The 15047-nt window shown below is 35.2% G+C and overlaps 1 protein-coding gene and 1 long non-coding RNA gene across 2 annotated transcripts; one reads left to right on the top strand and one right to left on the bottom strand.

Annotated features, from left to right (window-relative positions):
• Positions 1–4120: 4120 nt before the first annotated feature.
• Positions 4121–5565, top strand: LOC113723006 (zinc finger BED domain-containing protein RICESLEEPER 2-like). The gene is made up of 2 exons (XM_027246273.1): positions 4121–4528; positions 4570–5565. The coding sequence occupies exons 1-2, from the start codon at positions 4121–4123 to the stop codon at positions 5563–5565; spliced, it is 1404 nt and encodes a 467-aa protein (XP_027102074.1).
• Positions 5566–11965: 6400 nt separating this feature from the next.
• Positions 11966–14656, bottom strand: LOC140011501 (uncharacterized). Its single transcript, XR_011818686.1, has 2 exons — positions 13003–14656; positions 11966–12636 (listed from the first exon to the last, which is right to left on the bottom strand). It is a non-coding gene; the product is annotated as an uncharacterized lncRNA (long non-coding RNA).
• Between the last annotated feature and the right edge of the window lie 391 nt (positions 14657–15047).

The following is a 15047-nucleotide window of genomic DNA, read 5'->3' as shown; positions in this document are numbered from 1 at the left end:
AAATCATTTGAGCCTGCACCGATCCTTTGAGCTCGTTAGTTGGGCTTCAAAGTGACCAATCGTAGCCTCATTAAAAAACTTGACTGACCAATCGCAATTATCCCGCCCAAAGTTCATGCGATCAATCTTGGCTCATTATTCAAAATGGGCTTACAGCCAATATGGGGCTGCAAAATTTTGTAAAAAATATTTCTAGCTTTTAATGTGTTTATTTATGGTAGTTCAAATATTTCTAGTTTTACCAAAGAGACTTTAATCTAGTTGTTGAGCTTGAGGGAGGTGGTTTGGGTGATAAGATAGAAAAAATTATAAATAAGAGGTTCTAAATTGAAAACTGCTCACTTTTAAAACAAATAATAATAAAAAAGTTATTTAAATTGATAGTTTAGACTTATGAATTAAAAATTTGAAATTCAATCCCCTCTTCTCCCTCACCGTTTCTTAAATTTTACCCCTATCCTTCTAGATTATTTTGTTCTTTTAAATAGTAGGGGTATCATTCGAGTCTATGTATAAAGTTCATACTTAACTCACAAAGAAATTAGGGGTTTCGCATTTAATTCAACCTTGAACTAAACTCACAATAATCCAGAATTATATATTATGTGCATATAATATTTACTTCATTTCATCACTATATATAAATTATTATGTGTGTAATAATACATCTAATTAAAAAATAATATACATCATTATAAATAAAACTATATACTTGATTATTTGGCTCAAGTATCAATTGAGCTAAGTCTTATTAAATCTAAACTCAGCTCACAATTTAATTAGATCTTATTTGAGACCAAAGTTTAATCTGGCCCAACGATATATGAGGCTCGGTGTTAACTTTTTTTGGCTGATCGAACAATATTCTAGCTGTTTTGGTCTCATTCAATTGACAATCCTAATATATAGTTATAGAAATGAAGAGAAACAAAATAAAAGTAAAATAATTTATAATAAATTAAATATAAGTGCATTAAAATAAATATTAACAAATATAACTATTTTACAATTTTTTAGCAATATAAAATAAACAATTATAAAAAACAAAAATTATTTGAATTTGATGTTCATGTCTACCATCTTCTATCCCTTTCAAAAACCTAATGCACCAGACTATGTCTCGCATAATTAGGATTTCTCACATAATAAATTACGTTATGTTGTCCAATTAAATATACTCGTTTTCTTTTATCTATGGCAACAAGCCAAATATTTATTTTGTTTCATTTATATTAGAAAAGGATAAAAGGGAAAACATAAGCTTTATCAAACAGTAGCAAATGTACTCCTGGGAGATTTGAAATCCAGTGTTCGAGGAGTCAAGAATTTGCTGGGAAATCCGGAATGAAGAAGAGGCAGATCCAAATAAGCTTTATACGGCACGAAAATGAATGCAGGAGGTAAGCTCGATCAATACATTCGAGTTTCCCTTCTGACGTCTTGCTAAAACTTTGGTGGTTGGTTTTAGGTTGCTTCTATGGTGGAAAGTCGGATCAATTATGCACCGTAGGCAGAACTATTGCTAAGATGACAGCTCAGCATAGGCATCTTAGTCTATTTGTTTGGGGCCAAAGGTAACCGGCAAAGTTTATATTAACTGAAGTTAGGCCTGCTGGCGACTCGAGCTGCTCGCGAAACTCAGCTCGAGCTTGTGTTGACCGAGCTCGAGCCATTCGTTAAGACAAACGAGGCGAGCTCAAGCCTTCGTTTCTTAGGCTCGATAGCTCGACGAGCTGCTCGTTGGGCTCGAGTAAATGTGAAATTATAAAAATACCCCTGAATCAATTAAGATTTACAATTTCTCTGCTCACTCCTTCGATTAGGCTACCTAATTTTTCTCCTTCCTTCGATTAGGTTAACTTCTCTGCTCACTCCTTCCTCACTTCCTTCGATCGATCTTCTTCCTCCGCCGACCGACTGTCCCAGCTGCCAAACTCCCAAGTCCCACCTCCATGACTTCTCGTAGCTCCTCGGCAACCTCCAAGCTTTCTCTGCCGAGTGCCGACTGTCCCGAGTCCCAAGTCCCACTTCCGCCACCGCCATCTCTGCTAGCTCCACCTCCACCACTGCCGGCAGCTCCTCAGCAACCTCCAAGCTTTCTCTGCCGAGTGCCGACTATCCCAAGTCCCAACTCCCAACTCCCAAGTCCCAAACTCCCAATTCCCACTTCCGCTACTGCCATCGCTGCTACTGCTAGCTCCATCTCCATCACTTCTGCCAGCGCCACTTCAGCAACCTCCAAGCTGCGCAAGAATCTGAGTTTCTTTGCTTTCCCACTTCAGCAACCTCCAAGCCGTGCAAGAAGCTCTACTCTAGCACTTTACTTTCCCTCTTTTCTCACACGAGGCTGACTGACGGCCTTTCCGAACCCAACCAGCTTTCTGGCGCATTCCCATCTCAGGGCTTTGTCTAAACTTTTCCAGCGGCACAAGTCTGCAACCCACTGAGCCCATCTCCACCACTCCCTACCTTGTCCAACATCCTCAAATCAATCCACTAGATTTTCTTCCTAGATTTTGCAGGTATGTACTCAGGTTCTTTTTCTTTTCCTTTTCATTTTTTGTTTGGAATCTGGAAGGTGATCCACATTGGAATCTGAATTTCTGCACTTGTTTCTCTACCATGAGCTCTGGCACTTATGATTTCTATATATGAAGCGTTAGCACCAGTTTGGCAAAGTGAAAAGAGACTCCCATTTAAAAGCCTGATCAAACACGCTCACTGAAAATATGAATAGGAACAAGTGCTAGAGCTCTTTGTGAAAGTGTTTTGATAATAATTATGCCTAGATTGGCACTAAATTTGTGATGTCCCGTGTTTTGCTAATAATAATGCTTAAATTGTATATTTTTTTGGATTCTAAAAATAAAGGACGAATATCATAGTTGCATAATTGTTTGTTATCAATTCTTCAGAGAAGATTAATGTTTGGAATAGCTTGATAAGTTCCACAGCTTACCATGGTGTTATATTCTATTAATTCATTTATGCAGATCCCTAAAAAGAGCAAAATATTGAGTTTAAAAACTTTTTTGAGGGCAAAATGAAATGAAGATATATTAATAAGAAAAGTTGATTTGTCAAATTAGCTAAAATTCGTTTGACATACTAGTGAGACAGTGCTAAGAGGCTTGATATTTCTCTAGATCTTGTAGTAACTATGGGACAATGGCATTTAAGGAGACATACAGATAAATTACTTAAAAATCTAGTGAAGAAAAATTCCAAAATGAGGGAACAAGGCAGTCAGGAAGCCTTCCGTCATTTAACCCCAAGGGACTAGGTCAGGTTTCGTGTATTCTTGCTACTATGGGACTTGTATGTGTGGGTGAAAACTATCTCTACCTTCATTCAATTATAGTAAACATGATTTTATGGTTTTTTACTTGTTTCTTTGGGGGTGAAAACTGTGTTGACAGTGCAAGCTACTTATTATTATTCCATGGTCATGTGTTCTTGTCATTATGAGACTTGATATCCTCTTGTTTCTTGAAAATAATTACTACTACTAACTTGTTTCCTAGTAATAGTAATATGTTTTTGGAATTAAAGAATGCTGCTTATGTCCTTTTTTTTTCTTTTGGTATAGTTAAAAAAAATTGAGAATATAAAATGGATACGTCTAACCAAGAGCAGTCTTCACCAATTATTAGATCAGTTGGTGATTCCGCTAGTCCGGTGAATATCACTGACAAGGGTATTGCTGTTAACATTGACGAAGAGTTGGAATTCTCTCTTGGTGATGAAGAATTAGGAAGTGAAGATGAAGCATTAGAAGGTGATACGCATACAATCACTGAAACAGTTGTGGAAGAAGCTGCTGCGGATGATGGCTTGGATGCTTTTCGAAAAAAAAAAGGATAAAAAAATCAGTAGCATGGGATGACTTCAAAGATGTTGAAGTTAGCCATCAAAAAACTCTTATGTCGGAGTGTATTCATTGTCATGCAAAGTTCAAGAAGACGAAAACCAGTACAACTTCAAGTTTGTTAAGGCATAGGAAGTCATGTGCTATCCGATTGCAAAAACTCAAAAAAGCAACACAACAAATAAAGATCAATTTCCCATCTTCTGATTCTGTCGAAGCTTCTCAAACCTACCTTCACTTCGGAGGTTTGATATGACAGCCACGAGAGAAGCTACTGCTGAATGGATGCTTATGCATGAGCATCCATTTTCAATTGTGGAGGAAGAAGGCTTCAATTTGATGCAAAAAAGAGGGATGCCCGAATGGCAAAGAATCAATCGGACTATGAACAAAAATGACTACACATCAGTTTATGAAAGAGAGAAGACAAAATTGAAAAAGCAATTAAAGAAAGTCAAGAAAATCAGCTTGACTACAGATTTTTGGAAATCCAAGAACCAAAAAAATGAGTATATAGTTATAACCGGGCATTGGATTGATAGTAACTGGAGATTGCAGAAACGGGTTCTCAACTTTGTGCACGTTCTTCCTCCACATCGGAGCATCCAAATTGCGGATGCTATTTTCAAATGTTTAACGGATTGGCGAATTGTGAGCAAGGTTTATACAATCTCAGTCGATAATGCCTCAAATAATGACAGTGCACTGAGATGTTTGAAGGATACTTTCTCCCAAAACAAGTGTCTATTAGCAAAAGAAAAGTTGTTTCATGTGAGATGTTGTGCTCATATACTGAATTTGATGGTTCAAGACGGACTCAGCAAATCAAGGAAATAATTGACACAATCAGGGACAGTGTGGAGTTTATCAATAAGACAGATGAAATATACTTGCAATTTGCTGAAATTGTACACCAACTGCAGTTGCCAGAAAAAATGCTAATTTATGATTGCAAAACAAGGTGGAATTCTACTTATGAGATGCTGACTTGTGCACTGAAGTTTCAAGATATTTTTCCAAGATACAGAGATAGAGAGCCAAATTATGATTTCTGTCCAACCACAGAAGATTGGAAAAAGGTTTCAAAAGTGTGCAATATTTTAAAAGCTTTTTGGACAGCAACTCATGTGATATCTGGTAGTGATTATCCGACAGCAACTTTGTATCTAAATGAAGTTTGTTGGATAAAAGTACTACTAGATAGTAAGGTTGATGATGAAAATAGCTTTGTCCGGTCAATGGTGCAAAAGATGAAGCTAAAATTTGATAAGTACTGGGGAGAATGTAATTTGTTAATATCTATAGCAGCTATTTTGGATCCCAGATGCAAGATGAGAGTCATAAACTATTGCTTTCCATTGCTTTATCCTCCACATGAAGTGCAAAGCAATATAGGCAAGGTTCGACAAGCCTTGTATGACCTATATGATAAATATGTGGAGATACATGTTTCAAGCCAAAGTGGATCATCTTCTCAACTACTAATCGGCAATGATCACCCAACCAAGAGCAGCAGTAGTGCATCTTCATCAGTGTCTCATGTTTCAGGTATGAGTGAATTTCTTACCCATATTGCTACCATTGAGAGTGTTCAACCCGTCAATAATGAGTTGGATACCTACTTTGAAGATGGTCTCTTCACAGCTGCAGATGATTCAACGGTAGACATTGTGAATTTGGATGCCTTGAAGTGGTGAAAAGACACAATAAAATACAAGATTCTTCCCAAGATAGCTGCTGAAATTTTAGCCATTCTAATAAGCACTGTGGCTTCAGAAGTTACATTTAGTGCTGGAACCAGAGTAATCGACTCTTACCGTGCTTCCTTGGCTCCAGAACTGTAGAAATGTTGATGTGTGTTAGAGATTGGTGTCGTAAGCTACATGGAGTGAAGAAAAAGGAAAAGATAACAAAAAAAACAAAATTATCACGCATAATATTTAAATTCGGCCTTACTATTTCTTAATTTCTTTTTTTTTTTTCAGAAATTGAAGGATAGACAAGAGATTGTGTTGCCTATTTCTTGACTTCGGAGATGTTTGAGGTAATTCACCTTTAATTTCCTATTTAGAGTTTTGTCCAATTGTAACTCATGGTATTAAGACCTCAATGCTTTTAATTTTGAAGTTACATCAATTTTTCTGAAGTTGTTAGAATGCTGGATTTGATCTCCGTGTAATCAAATTTGTACTTGTTCAGGATATGAGGTTGTTGGTCGACAAATCCAAACAAATGAGCTGCTTGTGATATAGATTATCATAGTGCGACCTTGTGCAAATTTGGGTGTATGGCTGCTAGTTACTATTTTGTATCCAATGTAGACAAGATTGTTGATGGTTTATTTCATGCTTAATACTTTTTAGTTACCTTGGCAATCATACTGTGTGACGAGATATGAGTTCTCTGTTATTAGTGGATGCATTGCTGGTACTGAACTATATTTAGTACTAATAAAGGGAAGAACGTTAGAGTGAATGTTTTACTTCTATATGTAGAACACATAAACACTCTTTTTCTCTGGCTGGGAAGAGAATTTGAAATGATATTAGTTAGGATGCGTTGTCTTGTATCCATTAGTGGAGGTTTGTAATGGAATCATGTACTGGCTTGGGTCACTTGGGTGCCTCTGCCATGTTGCTGTGTTGTATCAGTAAGGGTCAGCTTGTATTTGTTAGCAGACTTGTCATATGGAGCAATTTGGATAAGATTTTTATTATTGAATGTTGGATTACCTTTTATTGGTGGGTTTCTGCTACTTGTTTGATGACAGGTGTCAAATTGAATAACTCATATTTGTTGGTATCATGAGACTAATTATTAAAAGCTCTTATATTATATAGTTTGATTAGCATGCTTGTCAGTTTGCTTTTCTCTTTTAATGTGATTATACTCATGAAACTTCAGGATATTTGTTGGATATGAGTTGTATGAGTTGACAAGACTGGCACAATGACATCTGATGATATGGTATGAAAATTAGAAGCTTGAAAATTCGTATTTGGCATTTGCATTTTTGCCAAATCATTTTTCTTATGACTTTTTTAATCTTTAGGAATTTTCTAGAGTTGGTGGACTAACTGATCGTGAGGAATTAGAAACAGAAATGAGTAAAGTTCCAGGACGCACTCAGGAAATTCTCGCTTCATGTCATGCCTTGGTTTTTGTGGACAACAAGCTGGTATTATTTAGACTTCTTATGGACATTTGGATAATTTGTACTAGTGGATATTTATGGACATTTGGATAATTTGTATTAGTGGACATTTGGACATTTATGATTGTATTAGTGCATAATTTGTAGGCCTCAAGATCAAGAATATGTGAAAAATTATTGTTATCATGCTCAAATTTTGTCAAAAATATGCGGACAAAAATGCTGTTTTCTTGCTTAAATTTCCAGAAAATCGAGTTGTTTTCGAGTTCGAACTCGAGCTCCTAACGAGCTAGAAATCGAGCTGACTTCGAGCTTCATGCGAGTCAGAAAATCGAGCGAAATTCGAGCTGCTCGCGAGCCAGAATTCGAGCTAAGCTCGCGAGCCATAAGCGAGTTGATCTTGAGTTTTCCTTTTCCTACATCGAGCCGAGCTCGAGCTTCATTTTTCGAGCTCGAGCTCGCGTATAAATAAGTGTGACTCGACTCGATAAATTCAAAACTCGATTCGACTTGGCTTGTTTGCACTCCTATTTGTGTAGATCATTTTTTTTTTTGTGAAAATTCATGAAATATGCGATGCAATCCCCAAACCATGAGTAATTTTTTTTAACTTAATGTTATAAGAGCATGCAAAATGAATTAATGATCAATTGTAAGTAAAGAAAAAGAAAAGTCAATGAATGATTGGTACTTAATATTATGTTAGTGCATAAGACACATTCTAGGTCTCTCTTTCTCTTACTCCCTCTCCCCCTCCCCCTCTTAATCTTTATATATATTTTTCAATATTAATAAGATTACCAAGGAAAAGAGATTAATACTTGCCACTCTATATTTTTTATTATTCAAAGAGGAGAGTATTTTCTTCTAAAATTTATGATTATTTTATCTACAATCTCAATTCTAGTTTCTTGGAGTACTATGTTAATTAGGTTTATGATTACTCATCTACAAATTCGATATTAATTTAAAAGTCACCATGTACGTATGAGATTACTTATCTAATTGCTAAATTTAAATTAAAATCTACTAGGTCAATTATGTCACAATTCTAGTTTCTTGAAGTACCGTGTTAATTATGTTTCTAATAAATCATCTATAATTTTGATTCTAATTAAAAAGCTACTATCTATTCAACATATAAAGTTAGAGAGATCGCAGTTAGTGTAAACATTTTTATGTCATTTTTCAAACTTTCTATTTTATCTTTAAAGAAAAACTAATTGTTGCTATGACTACTTAATCACATTTTACCAATATAACTACTGTAACTACTCTAAAGAATGTTTGTGTTTTAAATAATGTGTTGGGTCTCACCTCTTTACTTTATCGTCAAGTGCATTGTTTGGATATGTATATTAATTTGAATACGAGATTGTAATTGACATTTATCTAGATATCGTTGCTTGTTTGTTTCAATGGATTTACTCTCATTAGATAATCCTTATCACAACAAAATCTTTTAATTCAGCACTTACTTTTAAGAGTAAATTTTGATTTTTACTATAATTGGGTATCCTTATCATTAGATAATGTTAATATTTAAAAATTCTCAAATTTTGACACTATTTTACTAGTTAATTTTGTGATTTACAGTTTGTCATGTCTAGTACAACTAGTTGCGGAGTTAGAACTTAAGTTGGTAACTATCTAGTTATTTGAACTTATTTCAATAGTTCAAACGTTCAATCTCTGAAACTTTTGTATTATGTGATTTATATTTATGATTATTTTATCTATAATCTCAATTATAGTTTCTTGGTGTACTATGTTAATTATATTTATAATTACTCATCTACAAATTTGATATCGATTTGAAAGTCACCATGTTGCGTATAAGATTACTTATCTAATTTCTAAATTTAAATTAAAATTTACCACGTCAATTATGTCACGATTCTGGTTTTTTTTTGTAACACTATGTTAATTATGTTTCTAATTATTCATCTATAATTTTGATTCCAGTTAAAAAGCCACTATCTATGCAATATAAAAAGTTAGAGGGATCGCAGTTAGTGTAAGCTTTTTAATGTCATTTTCTAAACTTTCAATTTTATCCTTAGGGAAAACCTTTTAATTTTTGCTCTAATTACCTAATCACATTTTGCCAATATAACTACCCTAAGTATTGTAATTACCAAATTACTATAACCTTATAAACCAAGATTCTTCAATAAATTTATAATAAATTTATTTTTGTAAAAATAAAATTATATAAAATTAATTTCTTTTAATTATTTATGCATATAATTACTCATTTACGTCAACTAATAATTAAATTTAAACAGTTGTCGCGCCCCATTTTTTACAAGAAAAATAAATATAAAGGTGATTTATAAAAGATGTGATCTTATTTAAAAATAAGTGACAGGGGGACCTAGAATGGGACTTAAAAAAATGCGACAATTTGGGTCCAAAATTTAGTCTAAAAGGGTTTTCAAGAAAAAATAGGAGTCGCCACTTGGTATGGAGTTTTTGTGTACCAAGTCACCCAAAAAAATATTTTTGACAAAAATAAAATAAATCAAAACCCTTTTTGACAACTCCAGGTCTTTGAAAACAAGAGAAAATATGTTCGGGAGTCACGGTTGAAGAAAGGGAAGGCAAAGGTTTAATTGACTCAAACCTAAGGCACCCTTTCAACCTAGTCTAAGCTAGTTGCGAGGTTTAGTCAAAATTTTTTCTAATCTAACCCTTAACTTTATCATATTTGAATGTTTTCTACATGAATGCAAATCTAAATTTATAAAATATCGAAAGGGACAAAATGTTCATTCAAGGGTTTAATTGAACCAATCACATTTATTGCGAAGGCCAAAATGAATCCTCGAAGGTGTCACGAGGATGCAAATGATGAAAAAGAAAATAAAATAAAAGAAAAGAAATTAAATTATATACATATATATAAGTGATCAAAGAAAAAGGAAATGCAACATAAAGGGTACGGGAGGCAGAAAAAAACTTGTGACATAATTTTCTTATACATGGATTAATAGGGTATTTAAACTAAAAAGTTATAATCACCCATTTCCCATGTTTGAAAAATAATTATCCTAAAATGAACAAGCAAATGAACTAATTTAAATGAGATGTAACTCTAAATGACATGATTAGCACCTATAGAGGGTAGGGGATAATATAGTAGGGAATATCATACGAATGACAAAAGATCCTAAAAATGAAAATATGCATGAAAATGTAGTGAATAACACACAAAGATGAATCTAGCGCAAGATGACCTAAAGGGTCTAGCGTTGGACTAGCCCATTTCTAAAAATCCTTACTAGCGTTGGACTAGCAAGTAAATAGAGGGAAAAGCCACAACTAGCGTTGGACTAGTGTGGTGACGTCATGCATTAACAATTCATAGTGAAACAAATAAAACATAAATTAAAACAAATAAACACGTAAGAACACGTAGCACATAACACGTAAACATAATATTTAGATGCCAAAATCCTAAGAAAAGCGGATAAAACACATAACACATAAGCCACATAAACACGCAACCTATCTATTACATCGGGGAATCTAACTACAATCTAAAATGGGAAAAATATGACAAAATAAAATTAGTTATCCTATCTATTACATTTTGAGGTATTTAAATGTCTCTCGAATCATTATAAAAATTAACTAAACAAATATAATATAAGAAAATTTAAATGAACATTTAAATGCAATAAATAAAACATATAAAAATATATAAACACATAGGAGCACGTAATTGACATTGAAATAATAAAAATAGGGGTACCTCCCGTTTGAAATGGTGACTAAATGGAGTCAAATTGTCTTATTTATACTCACAATGAACAAAAGAATCATGGCACCACTTTAATTGAAGAAAATAATAATGTTAAAATACTAAATTCACATTAACATGTCAAACGCAAAGAAATTTAAGAAACATCTAAAAATTGCAAGTTAAATATATTCAAAAGTAACATAATTAGCTATTAAAGAAAAGAAACAATCACAATAAAAAGAGTCAAAATTCACTAGGGACTGGATTGCAAAAATTGAAAAAACTTTTGGGGACACAATTTATATTTTTCCAAAGTTCAGAGGTCAAAATTAAATAAAAGATAAAATTCAGGGACCAAAGTACAATTACTATAAGGACCTACATGAAAGAAATTTAAAATGTTTTGGGCCACAGTAAAACTACTCTAAAGATCAGGGGTTAAAGTGCAAGTTCGTTTCTGATTTGGGCAAGAAAAGGGCATCGGGCCTCCCTTTTTATTTTACCTGGGCCGAACCTACCTAAACCCAACTGAAAGCCCAAACCAAAACACACAGGCCAGCCCGTCTTTTATTACTCAAACCCAGCCAAAAAATACATAGGCTCCAACCTCCTAACCCAACCGAAACCCAAAAGAAAAATAAACCAAAGCCCATCCCCCAAAACCTAACAAAATAACCACAAACCTACCTAAAAAACTCATCTTAGCCCAAACCCCTTTTTTCTTTCTTTCTTTCTTTCCTTCTTTTCTTTTCTTCCTCTACTTCCAGCCGTTTCTTTTTTCTTCTTCTTCGGCCAGCTGAAGAAGCTTCAGCCGGCGGCCATGGCGGCCGGCGGCGGCGGCGGTCGCCGGCGACCTCTCCGGTCACCAAAAATTTCTCAAAATACACCTCCCCACTCCATTTTTCGCGTAGATTCCATTTCTGGAGTTAGTTTTTACGAAAAATGAGCCGAAAGTGGTCAAAATGCCAAGATATCAGTTCAGTTTTTATTTTTTTAAAACCCTCACATCTTCACCAAAAATCATAAAAATTATGCCAAAACCCTCTTGATAACTTCTACAATACAACTATAATCTTAGTTTGACAAGTAAACAACAACAAAAGGATGCATTAAATCAAAACAGCCCCAAAAATGAAGAAAATTATTCTAATGCTTTTAAGGCTCAAAAACTCCCAAAATTTTGGATAACCAAGCATTTTCAGATCTTTGCTAGCTAATGGTCTTCCATTTAAGCAAAACATACACGCCAAATTCACTTCTTTGATTCATTTTTTCATTTAGACATTTTTTCAAACATTTGGCATGCATTCACAGCACCGTTTCTTTTTTTCTAATTTTGTTCAGTGACCCATCCCAAAATTTCATCCATACAACACCAACAAAAACCAGCAAAAATAAGCAATAAAAAAGGTAACCACGCATACATTCAATCTAGTTAATTAAAAAAAGAAAAGCTGGAAAAAAGGGAGATAAATACCTCAATGAAGAGTTTGGTCCCTTTGCCAAGATTTTTTATGAAATTGCCAAGCTCCAATCCAACCGATTGCTGCCTTGTTGTGTGCAAATATGTTGGAAAAAATTTGGGAGAGAGGAGAGCCGAGAGGGAGAGAGGAGTTTTTCTCTTTTTTTTTTCCTTCTTCTTTTCGGTCCAGCCCAGAGAGAGCCGAGAGCCTCTTTTTTTTTTGTGTCTTTTTTTCCTCTTCCTCCACCTTCAGCCGTTTCTTTTTCCTTCTTCTTCGGCCAGCTGAGGCAGCTTCAGCTGGCGGCCATGGCGACCGCCGGCGGCGGCGGTCGTCAAAATACACCCCCTCACTCGATTTTTCGCGTAGATTCCATTTTCGGGCTTAGTTTTAACAAAAATTGGCCCTAAAGTGGCCAAAAAGCCAAGAAATCAGTCCAGTTTTTATTTTCTTAAAACCTTTAAACCCCCACCAAAAATCATAAAAAATATATTACAATACTCCTTATAATCTCTACATTACAACTATAATCTTAGCTAACCAGAAAACAACAACAAAAGACTACATTAAGGTAAAACAGTCCCTAAAATTCTTTTTGGCATTTTTTCAAACAATTAACATGCATTCACAAGAAACCTTTCCTTTTCCTAAATCTGGTTCATGCCATTTCCCAATTTTTTAACAATACAACAACAACAAGGAAACCAGCAAAAGCAAAAGAAAATTAAACAATGAAGCATGGCCTTAATGTGCTAAACAAAACTAAAATTACCTCAATGTAGGTGTGTGTGAGATTGAGAGGGGAAAGAGAAAGGAGAACCGAGAGATTGAGGGGGATTTTTCTTCTTCTTCTTGTGTGTTTTCTGTTTCTTTCCTCTGCCCAGGTCCGAGAGAGGGAGAGAGTGAGCCGTGTGCAAAGTGAGGGAGTGTTTTCTTCTTTTTGTTCTGTGAGGGAGAGAGCCGAGAAGGATGGAGATTTTCTTTTTTTCTTTTTGGCTTCCCTGTTGTGTCCTCAGGGAGAGAGCCGAGAGAGGAGATTGAGGAAGTAAAAGGTGGGGAGTTTTGTGTGTTGGATTGCCCAAAATGATGGTTTCTTAGCTAATGAAAAGAAAGGTGCCTGGCAATTGAGTGTGGAATGGGTTAATAGTTGTTTTGGTAGGGAAAATGATGAAATGATTTTTGATTTCTTGATTTTTCTCTTTTGTTTTGTTGTTTTTTTTTCTTTTCCAAAAACAAATCTACAAAAATGAGAAAAATACACATTAAAATGTAAGAAAATAAATAATTCATTAAATAGAAAAAATTCAAGAAAATATTAAAAATTGACAAAAATTTGGTGTCTACAACAGTCATAACTCTTCATCAGGTAAGCATTTATAGTTTAAAATTGGAGTACACATGGCTTCATTTCCACATATCTCCAAGGATTATTGCATTTGACCAATTTGGCCTGGGGAGCTGCTCCCTGGTTGATGCCAATTTTTGGGTGCAAATGAGTGCTCATGAGTTGTTGAGAGACTTACATTTTATTTTTCCTAGAAATACAATGGGACCCATAATCAACCCCGGTATCCAGTAGTTCATTTAATAGCTGCATCCTGCCCGGCCCCACAATAATGTCTTGGCCAAATTTCCTTTGCTCTTCCCACCATGCACAGATGAGTTAGCTTTCCACCATAGATGAAACCGTTGCTTTTACCTTCCCAGGTCAGCATCTTGTAAAGAAGCCTTATGAAAATGCTAGCTTGGTAAGGATACCAACTACTCTCAATCGTTTCGCCGACCATCGCTGAGCAGCTCGTTATTCTAACTCAACATTAAAGCGGGGTCTTCCACTTTTCTTCAAAGGTCCAAGGGGTCGGTTCTATAAACGACAGCAGTGGTGCGAGAAGTTAACGGGCGGACGTGCTGCAACCTAGGGATCACCAGGCTGTGATATCTGCTTCGAAAATATCTTTTAGAGGGTTCCCTCTTGAATGGGAACAAGGCCTGATTGGAAGCTGAAATCCAATTTTTTTTTCCTCGATTCAGTTCCATCTTTTATTCATCTCTCCCTAAGCTAAAAGTAAAAACTTATAGCTTCACTAGCTGCACTAGTTGAATTTTGGGTTTAAGTTAGTATTTAATGAGCCCATACAAAAGAAGGAAATATCCCTATTTTTTTCCTCTAAATGCCATCATTACATCCCTAGGCTGAAATGGTAAACCAATGATTCTAAGTCCTTCGAAGGGGTCCAGGCAGACGCAACCTAGTTTTTGATAGGAATGTCAATCGAGGTTGTTTTGAGAAGTCCAAACGTTAAGTGACACAATAAAGGGCCTGTTTGGCAAATGAGTTTTATGTCAAGTTCAACTCCTACCAGTTTTTTTTAACAATTTTAAATATAGTAATATCAAAAAAATTCTCAAAATTTTTAAATTATTCACTTTAAAATACCCAAAACACATAAAATTTGTTTCTTTCCTCCTTTCTTCTTCCATCTCAAGCCACCACCACCTCCGCCGCCAGTTCTGGCCACAACTTTTTTTTTTCTTTCTCTTATTCCTCTCTCTCACCTCCTCCTCCCCTTCTCCTTCATTTCTCCTTCCCCTTCTGCCCGATTTGGTCGCGACCAAGTCAAAACCACGATCTGGTGAGGGGGAGGGAGAGAGAAAGAGGGAAGGGAAGGGGAAGGGAGAAGAGGGGAGAGAAAAAACAAAAAAAAAAGTTGTTTCTATTGCTGTAACTTTCGACCGGGGAGAAAGAGTTGGCAGGAGATGGAGGGGGAAGGGGGAGAGGCAGAGGGAAAAGAGGGGGAGAGAAAAAGTAAAAAAAAA

This window comes from Coffea arabica, chromosome 7e, assembly GCF_036785885.1.
Source record: "Coffea arabica cultivar ET-39 chromosome 7e, Coffea Arabica ET-39 HiFi, whole genome shotgun sequence".
NCBI classification, from domain to species: Eukaryota; Viridiplantae; Streptophyta; class Magnoliopsida; order Gentianales; family Rubiaceae; genus Coffea; species Coffea arabica.
Note: the sequence above shows the minus strand (reverse complement) of the source record. Positions and strands in the feature narration are given on the sequence as shown.